General features: G+C 47.9%; 1 protein-coding gene across 5 annotated transcripts in view; it reads left to right on the top strand.

The window, feature by feature from the left end:
- The window catches only part of ITPR1 (inositol 1,4,5-trisphosphate receptor type 1), a 160,342-nt gene that overhangs the window by 114,451 nt on the left and 25,723 nt on the right, over positions 1–20,168 (top strand). For all 5 annotated transcript variants that reach the window (XM_088171226.1, XM_088171227.1, XM_088171225.1 and 2 more), the window contains 9 exons: positions 4,773–4,953; positions 5,482–5,735; positions 9,457–9,657; positions 10,728–10,838; positions 12,107–12,202; positions 12,664–12,786; positions 13,763–13,867; positions 15,017–15,209; positions 18,258–18,380. In XM_088171226.1, the coding sequence (XP_088027352.1) occupies positions 4,773–4,953; positions 5,482–5,735; positions 9,457–9,657; positions 10,728–10,838; positions 12,107–12,202; positions 12,664–12,786; positions 13,763–13,867; positions 15,017–15,209; positions 18,258–18,380 (1,387 nt within the window). The remainder of the gene's footprint in view (positions 1–4,772; positions 4,954–5,481; positions 5,736–9,456; positions 9,658–10,727; positions 10,839–12,106; positions 12,203–12,663; positions 12,787–13,762; positions 13,868–15,016; positions 15,210–18,257; positions 18,381–20,168) is intronic.

Here is a 20,168-nt window from a genome sequence, read left to right as displayed (position 1 = left end):
CAGCCAAGGCCAGCCCTCGTGGGGAGCAAACACAGCTGAGCAGAGCTGCTCAAACCCAGGGCTCGCTGCTGGGTTTTGCTGCTGCCTCTCAGTCAGACAGCCCAGCCTGGAACGAGTCTGGGATGGAAAACGGAGCTGTGAGAAACAATCCAACTGCTGTTCCTTTCCTTGGCTGGCAGAGCAGTTGTGACTTGTGGGCACAGCCAGGTGACAGGGCAGGGAAAGGTGTTCCCAGTGAAGGGGACAGCACACACAGCCCAAACTGGCAAGGCTTCCAGAGGCAGGAGGTAGAATTCAGCTGCCTTCAGCTGCTGCCTGGCTTTTTTTTCCCCATTTAACAGTCCTACACTGGGCACAAGCTCACTCATCATTAAATTTACTGTGGATTAGTTCCATTTCTAGTGGATTAGTAACCTGGGTCTGTCCTCTGTACACCTTACACAAAGGTACCAGACTGCTGTGCTGTATGGTTTCACTCTCCACAGGACAGATGTCAGTTCTGCTGGCTAAAATCCAATTTGTTACTGACTCCTGGTATGAGAGACTTGTTAAGGAGCATTTGTCCCTAACCCTGTGGTTATCCTGCCTCCATAATCCCAGCCCCCTGAACTGCTGGGGAGTTAGCTGAGCTTCTCTTCCACTCCTCATTAGAAATTTCATATATTGCATATGTCAAAGGTCTTAGAATTAAATGCTAATGCCAGGAAATGTGCCTGTTCATTGCTGATTTATTTTCTTTTAATGTGGTTCTACGATCCAGCTTGTTAATGATTTGCAATATTTAAGAACATGCCAAAAAATACCCACCACAGAAAATTATATTAATGCTGAATGAAAAGTCAGCAAGCAAAAATGGTATTTTCAGTTTAGCACAAAACGTTAGGTAAACATTTCACAGAGTATGTAAATAGTCAGAAGGGAAAAGGAGACCAAGTTCCTGGGAATAACTACAGAAGAAACACCAACTTAAAAAAATATCAGTGACTGGAAATTAGTGGCATAAAAAAGACCTTAACCACATGTTTCTAACAGTTGTTAACCACTGGAACAGACCATAGACAGAGGTAGTTTATCATCTCTGACACTTGCTCAAGAAAGACAGGATTGTTTTCTCAGGAAAAACACATTAAAGACAGGCTGAGTCAGTGAGGGAGCTCGAGGGGCTGCTGGGGGTGCAGGGCTGTGTCTGGTCAAGGTGCTGCAACCAAAACTTGGCCTTGGGTTTCTTTTCCAGAGAAATCCATCTCTGGATTTGCAGCTCTGCCTGTGTGTGGTGTGAGCCAGGAGATGAAGTCATAGGTGATGATGGGATTTGCTTACTGACCTCCCTTGGCCCAGAGGGGATACCCTGGAGGGGCAGAGGTGGAAGGGGTTTGTCCTGCTGTGCACGAGGATTCAGGCTGGAATTCCTTAGGAACAGAGTTGTGTGATGGAGAGGAAAGGAAGTTACTCCCCAGCTTTCCTGGTGGCTGGTGTTGATCTGCTCTGTGGTGCTTTAATCTGGATACCAGGAGCAGTGCTGGGCTCTCCTTCCATCCCCTTGAAACAATCAGTGTGTGCAGGAGGTGGTTGCTCCCTCCTTAAAAAATGCTGCAGAGCTCTGTGGTGATGTCCTTGCTCACAGTATCAGTCCTGCCAGCCACTCGTGCTTGTCAGGTGGGGTGGGTCTGGGTTTCCTTCTGTGGCTGTGTAATTAATTAATTACATCCCATTATCTCGGCGTGGTTCGTTTGCTCAGGAGCCTGCTGTGCTCTGGAGATCTGCTGGCCTTCCCTCAGCTCTGGGCACTTGTCAAACTCTTTGCTGAGCCTGAGTCCATGGGGCAAAGCTCACAGGCTGCTGTGGCCCTCCCTGCCATGGCTCCCGTCCATGTTAATGACATAACAGACATTAACAACACAATGTTGAAATGAGTTTAGCACTCTAAGAATGCCAGAATGCTTTGGGTTGGAAGGGACCTTAAATATCATCTAATTCCAACTCCCTGCCATGAGCAGGGACACCTTCCACTAGCCCAGAGTGCTCCAGCCTGGCCTTGGGCACTGCCAGGGATCCAGGGGCAGCCACAGCTGCTCTGGGCACCCTGTGCTGGAGCTTCCCCACCTTCCCAGGGAAGAATTTCTTCCCAAAATCCCATCTAGCCCTGCCCTCTGGCAGTGGGAAGCCGTTCCCCTTTGTCCTGTCCCTCCATCACGAATCCCTCTCTGCCCGTGTCTCCAGTACCTCCCAGGCAGCTTTTCCATACTGGGACAGTACTGGTTCCTCATGGGACACAGCTCCCTGCCTGCAGTAGGATTTTAGGAGCTCCCAGACCCCAGTGTGATGGTGATGGATCCTCAGGGATGGCTGGTGTCAGATGCTGCAGTGTCAGGGCTATGTTTAAAGCTCTGTTCCTCAGAATCCCACGGGAGTGTGGAGGTTGGCTGTTCCTCCACACTTGCTCTTTCAGCAGCCTGTGGTTCCATGGTGTCTGTACACAAGCCAGGACCCCAGCAGACGGTGCTCTAAAATGGCCACTCGGTTTCCGTTTTAAAAAGGGAGATTTCTCCACTTTCTGCTTTGAGGCTATATCTGTAAATAAGATTTTTAGGATTTCTGTCATAATTATCACCACCCGTTACCTGCTCGAGCGCAACTTGCAAGATCACACCTCTTAAAATACAGTATCTCTGGGAGCTGGCATGTGGTTGATTCATATGTGTGAAGGTGTTAGGCATCCTGACCTAAACTGAAACAATCATTTAGTGACACCCCTTCAGTGTATGCACAGCATGCACAAAAAGCTTTACTGGAAATGCTCCTTTCATTTGGGTTTTTTTCTCTGAAGTGCAGTGGAAACTTAGTTAAAAAGCTTGAAAAGACAAAAATCAAGTCTGTCAGCAAGTAGTAATTACTCTCATAAAAGGTATTTCTTGAGTGTGGTTCATTTTAAAAAAAGGCTTTTCCTTCAGCACATCTTCATCACAGGGGAACTCCTCCTGTCTGGGCTCTGCAGGTGTGACAGCCAGGTCATGGCCATCACTGCCTCACAACCAGATCTTTCAGAAAGTGCTTGGCCTTTCTAGAGCCTGTGTTTTCTGCTGGTCTTTCTGTAAATTGTTGTTGTTGTTGTTTGTAACCTTGGTAGAGTGAAATTTCCAAGATACAAAGTCTTCCTCTCTCTGTCCTTGTAGCCATCAAGGCACAGAGTTAGTTCAGGCTTGGCTGCCTCAACCACCCAGTTATTGAGGGGCTGTTTGTCAGCCTCAGCCCCTTCACAGGGAAGAATTTTGTGAATATATCTCATCTAAGTCAGCCCTCTTTCAGCTTAAAGCCATGGGAAAACGTTATGAGAAAATATCCAAATTGTTAATAGAAATTCTTGGATTAGATGTTTTATTTTTACTGTACCAATACTAATAAATGAATTTGGCACCCAGAGGCACATCCCAGGTCCAGCAGTGTTTGGGCAGAGGGCATGTCCTGCAGTGCTCTGACACCTCTGCTTTACTGGGCTCTGGGTGGTGCCAGGAGGGGTTACTGGTGTGACTGGATTTGGGATGCCTGTCCTGGGTCATTCTCCTCTCCCTCCTCTCCATTAACCACTAGAAATAAACACAATCTTCAGAGTTTACCTGAGGTGCCAAGGGCAGGTGGGAGGTGTTGCAATGTTGGGAGGGACATCCCGTGAATATTGACCACGTTCTTTAAATAGCCACACTCCTGCTCTGCCTGCAATCAAAGCCACAACTCTGGGAGTGTTCAAAGTCACTGTGTGCAGCTGCTGGGGAGTGATCAAAGGCAGCAGCAGCCGTGGCCCCGTGTGCTCCACAGCAGAGCGGGCAGGAGATATTGCTGTTCCCATTTTAATTTGTTTTTTCAATAAATCAGGCTTCATTCCTATTCATCATGTAAAGCTGTTGGATGGTGAGCCGCTGCAGAATGCTAACTAATTTCATAATGCTCTGCATAAGGTGACCCACTTACAAGTTCATCCTTCAGTCGTGTTTAAGCTCTGGTCCTGATTTATGTAACAGCATATTGGTTTCATCAAGAGTTGTCTGATCACTCACTGTGTTGGCTCCTTCTTGACCTGTACATGATTTGTATTCTCCTCGATTTTAGGGAGAACTTTCTGTCTCCGTGCACATATGTGCAGAAGGAGAGTAATAAACCTTCTTGAAAGTAGTCAGTGCTTTGAGTTTTTCTGTCACTTAAAGATATATTGGAGTGGGAACTAAAAGGAGTTGTAAGGAGCCTGCTGCAGGCAGGGCAGGGGAGACTCAGCACGGGATGTCCCTCGTGGCATCACAAATGTTTGTATATTTTTGGACATTTTTGTGATTAACCTTGGCTTTTGTGTCTTGTGAGTCACAATCCCTTGGATTTGAGGGTGGGAAGGCAGGAAAGTTTTTCTTCCTCTATATTTTGCTCATAAACTTTTGTTTCTGAACTGAGAATCAAATTTAAGGGAATTCCCTTCTCCTTACCTTAATTCCTTATCTCCCTTGTTGAGAGTGAGGTGTGCTGCCCAAATGTGTAAGGCTGATGTAATTTATTACCCTCACTTCTCTTTAAATCTGTATTTAAAGTTGTTAATGAGGGACTTAACAAAGCTGAGACACTGGGGCTGCCTCACAATAAACTACAAGTTTCCATTGCTGTGAATTTCAGTTCACTGGCAACTAACGAAGCTCCCGGTCCTGCAGGATACCACCCAGTGCAGAAAGGTGGAATTGTCTGGATTCAGACGTGTGTGTGGAGCTACAGATGCTGTTCCTTTTCTCTTGTAGCATTCCTTCTTCTGCCGACTGACAGAAGATAAGAAATCGGAGAAATTCTTTAAGGTTTTTTATGATCGCATGAAAGTGGCACAGCAAGAAATCAAGGCAACTGTCACAGTCAACACCAGCGACTTAGGAAACAAAAAGAAAGATGAAGACTCAGACAGAGATGTCCCCAACAGGAAAAGAGGTAATCCCCAGTCACTCCCTTCGGAAGTATCAGGGAGTGTGTTTGGAACTCATTTCAGTAGATGCAATAATGCTCTGATCTCTGGTTCCACAGAGCAAAGTTCAGAGACCAGTGGTGCCCTGGCTCGGGATTTCGAGAGCTTCATCCCCTCCTCATCCATTTGTGAGGTTGTGCTATTGAAATGAGGAAAAGTCCTTCTGCTGCCTTGTCTCGTGACAAGCTGCCCAAACCTGATCCGTAGGAACAACCCCAGACTGTGGGTTGTGGTCAGTGCCTTCTCTAACGATAAATGAAGAAACCCTAATTCTGTTCTCAAGCAGGTCCTATTACCATAACTCCTGCTAGTGCTGGATTAATCAGTTAACCCCCAAATTTCTAACCCTGCTGTGGTTGGTGCTGAGTGCGCCCCTACACCAAACATCCTCACCAAAGAGCTGCTGCCCAACAGCTGGGCCTGGCATTGTGCCCCCATGCCCTGGCCCTCTCCATGCAGCTCCCTGAGGAGATGTGTGTGCCCGTGTGTTGCAGTGAGGGAGCCCATGACCCAGATCACAGAGGAGGTGCGGGAGCAGCTGCTGGAGGCGTCGGCGGCCACGCGCAAGGCGTACAACACGTACAGGAGAGAGGCCGACCCCGAGGAGCACTACTCGGCAGGAGAGGGAGCCCAGGCTGCAGCAGACAAGGGCAAGGATGAGCTGGAGATGAGCGCTGTCATCTCCATCATGCAGCCCATCCTGCGCTTCCTGCAGCTGCTCTGTGAGAACCACAACCGGGATTTGCAGGTACTGCCTGTGCTCAGGGTGCCTTGTGCACTCGCTGCTGCCACGCCGTTATCCCTAATCCCAGGCCTTTTAAAATGGATTATGTGAACAATTATTCTCTTCGGTTTTGACGTTAATCCGGGAAAAAAAGAGTACTTATACCTTGCTGGGCTGATATGAGCAAATCCAGTTATCCTGTGGTCTTTGAAAGGTACATAAAAGGTGGTGGGATCAACACTTCCTGGGATTTTTTTAAAAGTATATGTTGAAAGCAAGCAAATGCTGTGCTGTGAAGTTACTGATTTGCTTTTGAGAGGAGAGGGAAAGAAAAATCATCTAGGAAAATGAAGAAGGCTTTGAGACTTTGGTTCCAGCAGCCCTCAAGCTTAACTTATCAATAACCAGGTTCTCCTGGATTCTCTTGGATCTGTTCATGTGCCTGGAGTTGAACACGTGGTGAGGGAGTCAGGAAAGCCTCAGCTGGAGGTGAATCTGCTGAGGGACATGGAGGGCAGTGAGAAGGGTTTCTAGGTTGTATCTCACAGGAGGATTTAGGCAGAGGTGGCTTTGCTGTGGGATGGGCACAGCCCATGGTGACAGAGGACACAGAGAAGGTCAGGGAGCTCAGTGCCACCTTCACCGTGTCCCTTTCTGGTAGGACTGGCCTTCAGCCACCCTACATCCCTGAGACCCTGGTGAGGTCTGGAGCAAGGGAGTTTTACCTTGGGTGGAGAATTGGGATGGGAAACACCTGAGCAAGGTGGATTCCCCAGGCTCCGTGTGGAATTCTGGCTCCAGTCCTGGGCTCCCGAGTCCAGCAGGCAGTCTCAGAGATGACCAAGGGGACTGCAGCATCTGATGGGCAAAGGAGAGGCAGGAGGAGCTGGGAGAGGTCAGGCTGGGGAGGAGAAGGCTCAGCATCTGTCACCATGTGTGCAAACACCTGTGGGGATGTGCAGAGGATGGGCCAGGGGCTGGAGCTGGCAGAGTCCAAAGGTCCTGGCACAGCCTCTGTATCCTGTGCTGCCCTGGGACGTGTTTGCAGAATTCCAGGGAGCCCAGAGCAGCTTCCCCCTTGCAAAGGGGCTGCAATTCAGACGATTTTTCAGCCGCTGCTGCCGGGCTGGGATGGAGGAGCTGGTGAGGCGCTGTACAATGTGCTAAATGCCCTCATAAAGAGCAATAATTGCCTTGATTGCCCATTGTTCCCTGGCCGGCAGGAGCGTGGGACCCTGTGAGAGCTTTGCCGAGCTGCCAAATCTCTTCCCCAAGCGGGAATGCCCCGGCAGCGCTGGGATCACAGCATGGAAACCTTCTGGGAGCATCCCTGAGTGCCCAGGTTCCATCCCTCAGCCTTCCTCTCGCTTTAAAGAAAAGCAGCCCTTTGATGTGTGTTTTGTCAGAGGATTTTCCTGCCGCTGGCAGTGTCGGTTCCCGTGGCACAATTCCAAGCCACACACGCTCAGGATCCGCTGCTGCCTTTGGCGACGCACCCGCAGCTATAGGAGCACACTTGAACTCCAGCCAGAGCACAGACTTGGCCTCAGCTCTTCCCCGGCCTGAACAATTAGATTTCCCAAACAGCAGGTAGTTGTAGTCAGCTCTGAGAGGAAAAGGCATTTATTTTTTTAACAACAACCAAAAAAAAAAAAAAGATAGAACGATTTTTTTCCGGTGTAATCCTCTTGCTGCCTGCCTGCCTCGAGGTTTGTCCTTCTCTCTCAGCCACAAAGGGAAGGCACAAGTGTCTGATCCTCCAAAATCTCGGTGTCTGCAGCTGGAACATGAGCTCCCTGCAGCAGTGCCAGAGGACTCTGCAGGGAGCTGAGTGTCTCCCAGAGCTGCACATTGGATTTGAGTGGGGAGTGAGCAGGGGTCACCTGCCTGCTGCAGGTGTGGGCTGGGCACACCGAGCCTCTCCAGGCTGTTGACAGCTGATGTGAAAACACAGGGAAGTGCTGGAGGAGCTGCTGTGCCTCAGAGGACGAGGAGGAGGAGGAGGAAGTCTCTGGGATGCTCAGGCAGCTGCAGTGCTGTCCCCTCTGCACCACTCAGCCCTTCCCTTCCCAGATACAGCCCCAGTTTGCTCCGTGTGGATGCTGTTCCAGAGCCCTCCACGGGGCTGGAGGAGCTGCAGTGCCTTCTCCAAATGACTGCAAGGATGGGATGAAGGGGTGGGTGCACACTTCCCCCATGTCCTAGCAGCTGTGGCTGCTGACTCCGGGTGCAGGGTCTGGCAGAGGGTGCACAGCTCGGGCTCATTCCCACTGAGAGCAGTGGGGTGGCACACTCAGCACTTAAGAGTTAATTCCCACTCTGTAGCCTGTGAGATATTCTGGGTGACTGAAAATGAGGAGTTCACTGTGTCCTGGCTGAGACAGCAGCAGACACTCCCCGGGGCAGTTTCTCACAGTGCAGCAGGAGTTTGTTTTCTACAATTTTTTCCTTCCTCTTGTTTTAGCTTAACAATGTTCTGCCTCTAGTACCTCATCCCTCTTCTCTCCTTACTGACTGAGGATCAGGCAGCTCAGGTACAAGCTTATCTGTAATCAGAATAAATGTTATGCTGCAGACAGGGAGAATTTTGCTTCCTCACTTTGGGTGTTATCCTTTCATTTTGCGTTTTTTCCTGGAGGGAAGGCACGAGCTCCAATTTCTGTAGGATCAACCTTTTTTACATTCTGACAAGTTAATCAGAAGTCAGGATACTAAATGAGCAATCAGCTGAAATGTGCTGAATCACTGTCACCTTTAGTCTGCATTCATAGACAGCGTTTTCCTTTTTTAGCTTTGCCTTCCATTGAATCTGCAATTTCTCTCTGTGTTTGCCTTAAAAGACTCATTAGTGTGACTCAGGCAGAGACAGCCAGGGACCAGTGCTGCTCTCAGGAAGGACCCTGCTGGTTCCATACTCCCATGGCTCCTGTTCCTTTGAGGGCTTTTTCACCCTGGAATTGTTGTTACCTGCTAGAATTAAGCAAAATAAGAGTTTTGCTGCTGAAACTTGAAGGAAAAGCAAGTGGTAGTGGCTGCTAATCTTTGCAGCACTGCTGGGAATGCACTGGCAAACAGCGTCTGAGTCACTGGGAAATTGGTTTTCATTAGCTGTCCTTCAGTTTTGGGTGGTTTTGGTGCTCCTTTTAATTTGGAATATAGGAGAGCACAAGGCTGTTAAATCTACAATGGCAAATCTGATTTTCATTAGAGAAGCTGCTCCTAATCAGCAGCTTCAAGCAGGAATCACAGTAATTAATGTGGAAAGAAATGCAGTGGAGAGAATTCCATTTTAAGGCACTTTCTTTCAAGGTGTGCACTCAGGTCCCTCTTGTTCCCTGCTGTGAGACCCCAGCTAGGGAATTGCTGCTCCCTCCTTGGAGAGAGGTCTGGGAGGAGGGAGTGATCACCTGGAGTGATGCTGGGCAGGGAGGTGCAGCAGGTGGAGTGGAGCTCCAGGCTCCAGAGAGCTTCCCAGAGTGCCTGTTGTGTGCTGGGTGTGTCAGGCTCTAATGGATCTCTCTGTTTATGGGATGCACTCTGTTTATTGCTGTACAACACGAAGCCAACAGGCTGCTCAGGAGAGCAAATAAGCCCTGGAAAGAGGCTAAAACTGCTTGTACAGTGAACCAGAGCAATCCACCATGCAGTGGAATTGGGGATGGATGAACTTTATAAATACTGTCAGCCAAACAGCATTTGGTATGGTTTTTCCCCCTCTCTCATGGCTTTGACATTGTCCTCACAGAATTTCCTACGCTGCCAGAACAACAAGACAAACTACAACCTGGTGTGTGAGACCCTGCAGTTCCTGGACTGCATCTGTGGGAGCACAACTGGGGGCCTTGGACTTCTGGGTCTGTATATAAACGAGAAGAACGTGGCCCTGATCAACCAGACGCTGGAAAGTTTGACTGAGTACTGTCAGGGGCCCTGCCATGAGAACCAGGTAATGAATCCAGAGCTGGAAATGCATCCCCCTTTCTCCCTGCTCTGCTGGACTGCTCTTGTCTTATAACATTGCCCACTTTGCTTGCCCCACAAGTTTATAAATTCCTCATAATCAACTTGTCTTTCTCAGGGCCCCCTCTGAGGAGTTGAACCACTCAAAGCAGTGGAAATATTTTTGCTTTACTAAGTTCTGTTCCATTAGACTGGACAGGGAGAATTTCTGTACTTCATATAATCCCAGAATGGGTTGGGAGAGACCTTAAAATATCACCCAGTGCCACCCCTGCCATGGCAGGGACACCTCCCACTGTCCCAGGCTGCTCCAAGCCCCATCCAGCACTTCCAAGGATGGGGCAGCCACAGCTTCTCTGGGCACCCTGTGCCAGTTTCTGCTTATTCTCTCTATTTCCTTATTAATTGAGCCATAATATTGTCCTGAAAGACTGAGATGTGACTTTCCTGTCCTCCTTGTTTCTGCAAGAGGATGTGTGAGGCTGTGCCTGCCAGGGAGAATTGTCAGTGTCCCTCTGCTCTCTGGATCAGGTGGAATTGAACCCTTGAGGTGTTCCAGGTGTGGAGTTCAATGACAGAGCTGGGCTCTCTCTGGATTTTGAAGGCAGCAAGCTGCTGTTTGTACATTTTAGTTCCAGCCCATTCCAAAAGCAGGGCTGAAGGTTATGGAAATTCCCATTCTTTGTGTAGACAGCACTGAAGTAGGTGTTGATTGGCACGTTTATAATAAAGAAAAGTCTCCCTAATCTCAGTAAAACACTGTTCCTCCAGCCTGCACACTTTGGCATGGAAATGCTTCATTTATCAGCTGTGCTTCTCTGTGCTTCCTGAGGCCGGGGGCTCCAGTAGGACCATGGCTGAGGAGAGGAAAAGCTTGGAACAAAATGCCTTAATCTTTTATTGTTGCACTGCCTGGAGCTCTCTGTGCACTTCTCCATCTCGGGCAGCCCACGAGGTGATGACAGAGGAGACTCTGCTGCTCTGGCAGGGTCACCAGCCCGGGCTGTGTTTGTTGTGCAGGCAATTAGTGAGGGCTGATGACTTTTCTTTGGACAGAACTGCATTGCTACTCACGAGTCCAACGGCATTGACATCATCACAGCATTAATCCTCAATGACATCAACCCTCTGGGAAAGAAGAGGATGGACCTCGTGCTGGAGCTGAAGGCAAGTGAATGTTCCGTGTGAGGCACATTAACAGTGAGATAAAGCAGAATTTTATTGTTGGAATTACGTGGGTGTTTATTAAATCCCAATATTCATAAGTGCCCAAAAATTATATACATCAGTGAGCTGCAGGCAGTGCCCAACGGTTGTTTGTCACAGGTATTTCATCTTTTAAATGATGACGTGGAGCCACCAGTTCTCAGATGGGGAATGCAGGCAGTCAGAATATGCTGAGGAATCCTAAAACGACTTCCTGTAAAAAATTTAAAGCTGCTGAGAACTGTTCTGCTGTTGCTGAGCTTTTGCGTGGACAACAGAAGTGAAATTTCTTGTGTTGCAACCACTTTCCTAACGCTTTATTGGTGTTGTTTAATCGGTTGACATTAAATCATCCACAATTCTTTAGGGTTGTCCATATTAATGCTGAAATAATTAGCCCTGGTGCTGGTTTCAAAACACAAAAACACAGGAGCAGGTTCCCCTCGAGCAACAGCAGTCCCAGAGCTCTCTTGCTTCAGCCTGTGCTTGAGAAATATTTCCTTTCTGACTTATTGCCCTGACTGACACTGCAGTGTCTCCTTGTTTTCCGTTGCCGACTCACACCATTATTATGGGTAATGTGGGTTTTTTATTATTGTAAATAAAAAATGCTTTTAGACTCGATTAGCATTATACTTCAAAATTAAATACTTTTATTGGGTTTTATTGTCAGGCATGATGGATTTTAATCTTAATTGTTCGTATTAAAGTAGTCTGGTGCCTTGTGGTAGTTTCCCATTTCCTCCCTGTGTTCCTCGGCGTGAGCAGACTGCAGAGTGATTTCAGTTAAAAGCAGCAAAGCACGTCTGTCTTCAGCCCTGGCTGTCCCTTGATTTAATCAGCAGCATCTTCAGCAGAGCTGAGCTGCTCCATTTGGGAGCTCAGAGCTTGTGGTGATGCTGCAGTATCTTGAAACCAAACCGAAACAACACGAGCATGAAACAGCAGCATTTCTAGAAATTTCAACCTTGGCTGGGGTTAATTTGATGGCTCTCAATGAGTAGGATTTGGGGAATAAACTGCTAAAAAAATTTGTTGAGTTGTGCAGGTCATTAATTAGAGGAGAGGGAGGGCTTGGTGAAGGGAGGCTGTGAGAGCCCTGGTCAGGCTGGCACAATCTGCCTGCAGGGGCTGCTGCCTGTGGGACCCATGTCCCTGAAGCCCTTCAAGCTGGCTACCCTCATTTTTTGGCTCCTGGCAGTGATTCCATTGCTTTTCCCTCCCCTCAGAACAATGCTTCCAAGCTGCTCTTGGCCATCATGGAGAGCAGGCACGACAGTGAGAATGCTGAGAGGATCCTCTACAACATGAGACCCAAAGAGCTGGTGAGTCCTGGGATCATTCCTGAGCTCCTGGCTCTTTATCTGCACAGGAGACAGAGAAATGAAAATTCCTTGTGTCCCAAGAGCTGCCCAGTAAGCCATGGCAGGGTTTTGGGGCTGGTTAATGTATGAAGGGGTGAAAACACAAGCAGGAGATCCCAGGTACAGCTGAAGCACCACTGACTTGTCCCAGTGCTCAGGGCTGCATTGGAGCTGGGGTCAGAACATGGCACAGATGCAGAGGGGGTGGCCTGGAATTTGTTACCTTCAGGGAAAGGTGAGGCTCAGTTTGTTGTGCCCAGTGAGCTGGGCTGAAGCTGAGTTCAGTTCATCCTGGATTTTGGGAACCCCACTGCCCTCCCTTTGAATGTCCCTGTTCCTCTACCATTGCCATCCCTGGGAGTGCCCTCAGCAGCTTCCACCCTTCCTGAGCCTCCTCTCCTTGCCTCTGTGTCCTTCTGCAGGTGGAAGTGATCAAGAAGGCTTATCTGCAGGGAGAAGTGGAGTTTGAGGATGGAGAGAACGGGGAGGATGTGGCGGCATCTCCGCGGAACGTGGGACACAACATTTATATCTTGGCTCATCAGGTAGAGTTTCACAAGTCACAGACTGGGAAAAGCCAGAGTCTGCTTCTCCCTGGAACTGTTTTCATGGCTCATCTCTGAGACTGAATCACTGCACGTTCCCTTGTTATCAGAGCAAATCCTAATTTGAATCAGAAACAAAAATAGTATAATGCAAGAAAATTTTGGAAATTTTCTTTTATAGTGGGAAGCAGGCAGGCTCTGGACTGAGTTCCTGAGGACACGTGGCTCAATGCTTGGCAGCACTGAGCAGCACTGTATTATTTTTCAGCTGTATCAAAGGTTACTTTATACTCCCAGAGAAATTCTACTCACAGATCAATTACAGTGTAATCAGAAATCTCAGTCCTTGCCACATTCTCTCTCTGCTGGGGCCAAGCAGAGCCATTGTATTGATAACAATATGTGTTTGAAAGGTAAAAAACAAAGGGGAGAAAAACGTGTCTAAATCTATTTAATAATATATTGGTGCTACACCACTCACTGCATTGGAGACTTTTTGTTCCTCCAGCATCTGAGCACACAGACCCTCATGTGCTGCAGGATGAATTTGGGAGCATCCAGCAGCATTTTTGGAGCAGTGCTCTGTGCATCTGCTGCTCAGTTGATGCAGATTTTCTCTTTGTCCCTGCCTGGATCCTTGGGTGATGAGCACACCTTTGAGTTAGGGTGGTGTAGAAGGACAGACCGAATGTGAATTTCTGTGTGATCAGAAAGATTCCAGGCAGAGGGTGGGAGAGGATGGGGAAAAGAGGAGTACAACACTGGCATTAAAGAAATACATATTTGAATCATTCTGACTTGCTCCCAAAATAGAGCTGCAGGGTGTCTGGTTGGAACAGAACAAGCCTTCTGTCAACTTTGCCCTTTCCTAGCAGCTGACTGCGTACTATTTCTTTTTTTATGCCAAAAATCAGGAATTTAATATCACAGAGAGACATCTGGTGTCTCCCACTCCCTGTGCATTCCTTTATTTTAGTTGGCTCGTCACAACAAAGAGCTGCAGAACATGCTGAAGCCAGGGGGTCAGATCGAGGGGGACGAGGCGCTGGAGTTCTACGCCAAGCACACGGCACAGATCGAGGTAGGGGAGCTGCTGGACAGCCCAGGGAGAGCAGCCCCAAGGGAGAGAATCCCCAGGGAGAGCAGCCCCAAGGGAGAGAATCCCCAAGGAGAGCAGCCCCAAGGGAGAGCAGCCCCAAGGGAGAGAATCCCCAGGGAGAGCAGCCCCAGGGGAGTGCAGCCCCAAGGGAGAGCAGCCCCAAGGGAGAGCATCCCCAGGGAGAGCAGCCCCAAGGGAGAGAATCCCCAGGGAGAGCAGCCCCAAGGGAGAGCAGCCCCACAGAGTGCAGCCCCTGTGCTCTATTCATGGTGCTCTCCTGGCTCTGCCTGCCTGTGTGTGTGGACTGTTGTCTCTGATACACAGCATACAGAGAGAGTTATTTATTTAATTCCCTGGCAGTGGTGGGGGGAGCTATTCCTGAGCTGTCATGTGTGGGCTCGGGGATGGAGCTGAGCAGAGCTCTCTTGGCAGGAGGAAGTGTGGCTTCGCTTCTGTTACATTTTGGCCGGTGCTGTTGCTGAATCCAGAAAGTTTGTGATAGCTTTTGCCACTCTTTCTGGATTCAAATGACAGTTTGGCCTCCTGTGCCATCTAAGAGCTTTATAAAAGTAAAATGTTCACAAATATGGAGATTTCCTGGAGAAGCTGTGGCTACCCCATCCCTAGAAGTGTCCCAGACCAGGTTGGACAAGACTTGGAACAGCTTGGGACAGTGGAAGATGTCCCTGCCATGGCAGGGGTGGCACTAGATGGGATTTAAGGTCCTTCCAACCCCAACCAGCCCACGGTTCTATGACTTCACAAAACTCTCTAATAAGCAATACAGATATAACTGTTACTCCTTGCACTTGCCCATAGCTCAAATTTGCCAACATTCTTGAATTGGGCCACCATATTGCTCTGAACCCAGCTTTGGTGCAGGCTTCTCTGGGCCCCTTGGAAATCCCAGCTAAGCCCAGTATTGTCCAGAATAAGACCACAGCAAAGAAATTACAATTCTGGAGCTAAATATAGACCTGCTCTAAAAGGTAAATTAAATGAAATTTGCGTAGAGCTGTTCTTTGGAAATACCTCCATGGAGCTGGTTTGAAAGGGAGAGCAGAACAGTGAGAAAAAGCAAGAAATGAGAGCATTTAAGAACTGTGGAGGGCTGAGGAGGCTGCTGTGCAGATTGTCAGGTCGGACCGCACCATGGAGCAGATCGTGTTCCCCGTGCCCAGCATCTGTGAGTTCCTCACCAAGGAGTCCAAGCTGCGCATCTACTACACCACGGAGAGGGACGAGCAGGGCAGCAAGATCAACGACTTCTTCCTCAAGTCTGAGGATCTCTTCAATGAGATGAACTGGCAGAAGAAACTGCGAGGTGGGTCAGTGCTGCTCCACGTGGGGCTGAGCGCGGGGTTTGGGGATTTTGGGGTGTGAAGAGTTGGCTGAGCAGCAGGTGGTTCCCCTGTGGGACATATCTTGAGAAAGGAAGAAAATTACAGCTTGAAAAATATTCCAGGTTGGAGCTTCTCAGCTCTGTTCCCGGCCAATAAGCTGGTCCAACTCAAGGCTAGGGAGAATTTCTGCCAAGGTGATAATTTGGTCAAAGTAAAAAGAAATTAATAACAAAAATAAAACACCTGTTAAGGTACGTGACCAGGCCCTAAAAATAAAGTATCTTCTCTCTGAACCAATCACCTCTTCTCTACTCTTGAAATTGCAAGAAATGCTATAAAACCAAGTGTATTTCTAAATAAACTTATCTCTTTATTCCTATCATAAAAAACAACCATGTAACTGTACATCCTATTTCCACTGCACTTAAAGGGTTAAAACCCTTTTCCACAGCTACATTCCCCAGTGTGGAACCTCGAACAACCTGAGAATTATTTGCAAGGGCTGCTGCTCTGCACGGGGCAGGATGCTGGGATAAAGGCAGGCTGGATGCTGGAGCAGTAGGGACCCTCTGGAGGGGATCCAGGGCAGAGCAGGAAGGAGCAGCACAGGTCATCCTGTCTGAGATCCAGCAGGGAGGGACAAATGTGTGGAGGAGTAGCTGAAATGAGAAGGAAAGGGGGGATAGACCCAGCTGAAGAGAGCAGTGGTCTGTGCTGAATGCAGCAAGAATAAAACTCTTACCTTATTCTTGTAGGGGAGTAAGGTTGGGGAATGCAGCAAGGTTGGACTTGCTGATTGTAAAGGTCTTTTCCAACCACAAAGATTCTGTGGCATCTCTAGGAATGGACATGTCTAAGGACAAATTAAAGATGGATTTCTCAGTAATGGTAAAGTAGAATTCATCCTTTCTTGACAAGTAGCAGGTTGAGAAGTCCCTTCCATCTATGATGCTAAAATGTCTCAACACCGGTGTTTTCAAGCACTGATTTTCCCTCTGAGGTTCCCACTGGCAGCTGGGAAATGCCTTAAAATGATATTTAAATTCACACAGTGCCACCATGTCCCCCAGTAAACCTTGTAGCTCATTTGCTTCATATTTTTGTTCCTGTTTTGCTGAAGGCCAAATGAGGCTCATGCTGAGAAGTGACCAGCAGTGACCCTGTGAAATGGGAGATAAGGCAGGTCCTTGCTGCTCCCCTCCCCTGCATCAGCTCCACTCCAGTTTGCAGTGCAAGAGCAGGACTGGTCTGGGACCCCCTCTTGGAGCAGATGTGGGACTGCTTCCAAAAATCTCTGCAAGAAATCTGGGAGTGTGACATCCTAAACAAATTGCAACTTCAACAGCGTCCATATATTCTGTTAGATTTTCTTGTTTGAGTCACTTTGTCTTTGAGGCTGTCTCCAAGCAAGCTGTGAAGGCATCCATCATTAACAACAAACCACAAATTAGCCAAGATCCACCTGCAGAGATGGAGAATATTTCTTCTTTTTTCTTTAAAAATGGGGATAATTTATCCTGTCTCTAATATTCGGGTCTTGTCTGGTCTCTGAGTGATTTTTTTTACATTCCTACAATTGTTTCTCACGTTTTCAGTAGAGTTTGTGTTGGAGCTGTGACCTCTGGCAGTGCTGTGTGTGCTCATGTGATGCCACTTAAGAGTTTATTCAACCCTTAAAAAGACTTCTAAAATAAAGACCCATGTACTTCTCCCTTCAGATCATGGTGCTGGCCCATCATCTGAGCACCAGAAGCCTCTTAATTGTTAATTAAGAATGGAAATGAGCTGCTAAAGCCAGACAGAAGCACTGCACAGAGAGTCAGTGTCCACCCCCAAAGGAAGGTGTTAAGTTAAACCTGGAGCTTTATAATCACTCTTATATATTTCACATAAATTAGTTAAACCTGCTTACAAATTCTTCCAGTTGAAAGGAAACTGAGAACACTGAGATACTGTGGAATTCTTTGCCCCTTTGTTAGCTGGGGGTGTTAGAGCAGGGGATTTGCTGGAGAGAGGTGGTGGCTGCTGTGAGGCTCAGAACTGCTGCATGTAATAATTTACCCTTCAGCCCCAAATCTGCATTTTCAGCTTGTTCCTAAATTTTACTGAGAGCTTTTCCTTTGCTATCTGATATCTAAGCACGCTGCCTCCTTCCACCAGGGCAAAACAGTTCTTTTCCCTTCTTTGAGAGCATTTTTAATGGATGATTTTTTTCACTGCTCTAGATTTCAGGAGGACACAATTTGCTGTGCAGTAAGCCTGCAGGAGCTAAAATCAGAGGGATTTTGCCTGGATGCAGAGGGAATTACTGCAAGGCAGCTCCCTGGCTTCCTTGTTGACCTCGGGTTCACGACCACTTCAGCAAAGGAATCTTTCTGCTTTCTGCCTCTTGGTTCTGGCTGCAGGGATTATTTAAATTAGGAGTCTTTTTGAGCAGTATTTCTGTGTAACATGAAGGATTTAGATGTGCTGGTGGATTGTACATGGAGCTCTGTGCAGATGAGCTGAGTCCTTTGCCCCTGGGGCAGAGGGAAGGCCAGGGAGCTTCACCCCCAGGTTATTCTGGGGCTGTTTTGGGCTGTTCTCAGCAGAAAATGAATTTGCAGGTGGCACTGTCTGCTGCAGGTGAGCTGCTGGCAGCAGAGGCGTGGGGCTGGAGCTCACTGCTCATTTTCCTCCTCCAAATTGCTCTTGGTGTGACTCCTGAGTACAAAGTATGTTATTAGGGGAAGCCTCAAGTGCTTGATCTCTGCAGTTTCTCAGCTTGTTCTCTTGCTGCTGCTAAACCATGTTTGAATCAGGGATCCTTTGCCTTAAAACACCAGCTAGGAAACTTGAAGGGCCCCCAAAATGAAGGATAATTAAATAAACTTCAGAATAAGCCACGATTATTATTACTTTTGATGCTGTGCTTTTGGGCAAATTGAAAACAAGCTTGTTTTGGTGGTGATGTGTTTTGGTTTTTTTTATAGAGGCTTCTTATTTTTACTAAGCTCTCCATTAAAAAGAAATCATTTTGTCTGTTGCAGCTCAGCCCTTCCTGTACTGGTGTGCTCGGAACATGTCCTTCTGGAGCAGCATTTCCTTTAACCTGGCTGTCCTCATGAACCTGCTCGTGGCATTTTTCTACCCATTCAAAGGAATTCGAGGAGGTACTGATAATTAACCTAAAAAAAAAAAATATGTCAACAAATGAGGTGTAACGAGCCAAATTCTGCTGTTTACATCAGTGGGGGTAGGAGAACAGAATCTGGCTTTTTAAATGGCTTTGGTTTAAATTGTGCTGTTCTCTTTCTTGAGGCATTTTTAAGGAAAATGTAGAGCCATGCTTTTTCCTAGGGGAAAAAAATTACCCAAGACAAACATCCACCTTTAATTGCTTGACTGTTCTACTTCGATTTAAAGCCCTGTAATTAAGGATTGAGCTAAAAATAGGCGAAATGTTGATTGTGTTGTTTTCCTTGAGCTTGCAGTTTATTAATGGCATTTTCCACACACTTTTCCTGGTGCTGGGGGTGGATCCAGCTGCAGCCCAGGGTAGGGCAGGGCTGGAGTCCTGTCAGCAGCACTTGGGAAATCCAAGGGGTTTTCTCAGCAATGTCACTGCAATCACTTGCAGAATGATGTGAATGTCTAGGTAGGAGCTTTTTCCTTGTCTGTGGGGGGGGTTTGCATCCTGAAAAAGCCTGTCAGAGGGATATTTTAGACCAAATCCCAGTGTTCCTGAGAGGGGGAAGAGAACAGTTTTACCTTCTGCCATCAGGTCCACCAGGCTGTGGCTGCTGTCCCTCGTGTCACACCCAGTGTCAGCAGAGTGGGGACAGCCCAGGTCCTGGCTGGAAGGTTCTAACAAGCCCAAAGAGCAGCTGAATTTCTCTCTCTGGTTTCAAAATTCCAAGTTAAAAGCTCTGAATTTATGGCTGCCAGGAAAGCTGCTGGTTAAATGAGTTCCCTGAGATTACAAACTGCAGCACTGGGGAGGGATTGTTTGGCATTTTGAAGATGCCCTACCCTGCATGTTTGAAATTCTTGATTTATCAGGTAACGTTTTGATGAAAGCTCTTCCTCTCCTAGAGGAATCCAAAAAGTAAAATAAATAAATAAATACATGTGTATCTTATATTTAGCTTAAAAAAAAAAAAGACTCTTCCAAACAGACTGTTTGGGGGAAGTTGTCAGTGTCTTGAATTGCTCAGACACGGTGAACTGAGCAGCTGATGAGCATCTGACAGTAGCAGAAGCTGTAAAACTTCTGACTTGAGGAGCAGAAACAAAACTGGATGCCTGGAATTCGGTACTGGAGAGGTGAGAATTCCAGAGACAGGGAGAACTTGCTGCTGGTTGCACCTTCCTGCTGCCTGTGGTTGTGCAGGGACTCCCAGCAAGGCTTTGGGGTCAGGCTGGTGCAGAAGTCGATGAGTGACCACCTTGGCTCCGTGTGCCAGGACAAGGATGCTGCTCCCAGCCTCTCTCTGTCCCTGAGAAGGAGAGGGGAGCCTGTGGCCCAAGCCCTGCTCTGCCCTGAGGGGACACTGCTGGGTCCCATGGGGTCCTGGCACTGCCCTCCTGGTGCTGCTGAGCTTCTGCCTGGAACCAGGTGGGTGTTCCAGGACCTCAGTCACTCCAGGTGTTTCCTTGGAGCTGCTGCAACTCCTGAAAGCAAATATATTCCCAATAAATCTTATATAGATTTTAGAGAAGTCATTCCTAAAGAGGCTGCTGCACATTTCCTGTGTCCCCTCCCCATGCTGTTGCTTGTTCCCACTCAGTGGCTCCATTCCCAGCTCTGCACCTTGTGCTGTGTGACAGCTCCAGGAGCCCCAGCTCCCCCCAGGCAGCCCAAACAGCTGTTCAACTTTATGCTTATTAACTTTTAATTTCCATCCATCCTCTGCTGTCTTTATTAATCTGCAGTGATTTGGAACAAGATTAAATGGCTG

Source organism: Sturnus vulgaris, chromosome 11, assembly GCF_052056855.1.
Source record: "Sturnus vulgaris isolate bStuVul1 chromosome 11, bStuVul1.hap1, whole genome shotgun sequence".
Lineage (NCBI taxonomy): Eukaryota > Metazoa > Chordata > Aves > Passeriformes > Sturnidae > Sturnus > Sturnus vulgaris.
Note: the sequence above shows the minus strand (reverse complement) of the source record. Positions and strands in the feature narration are given on the sequence as shown.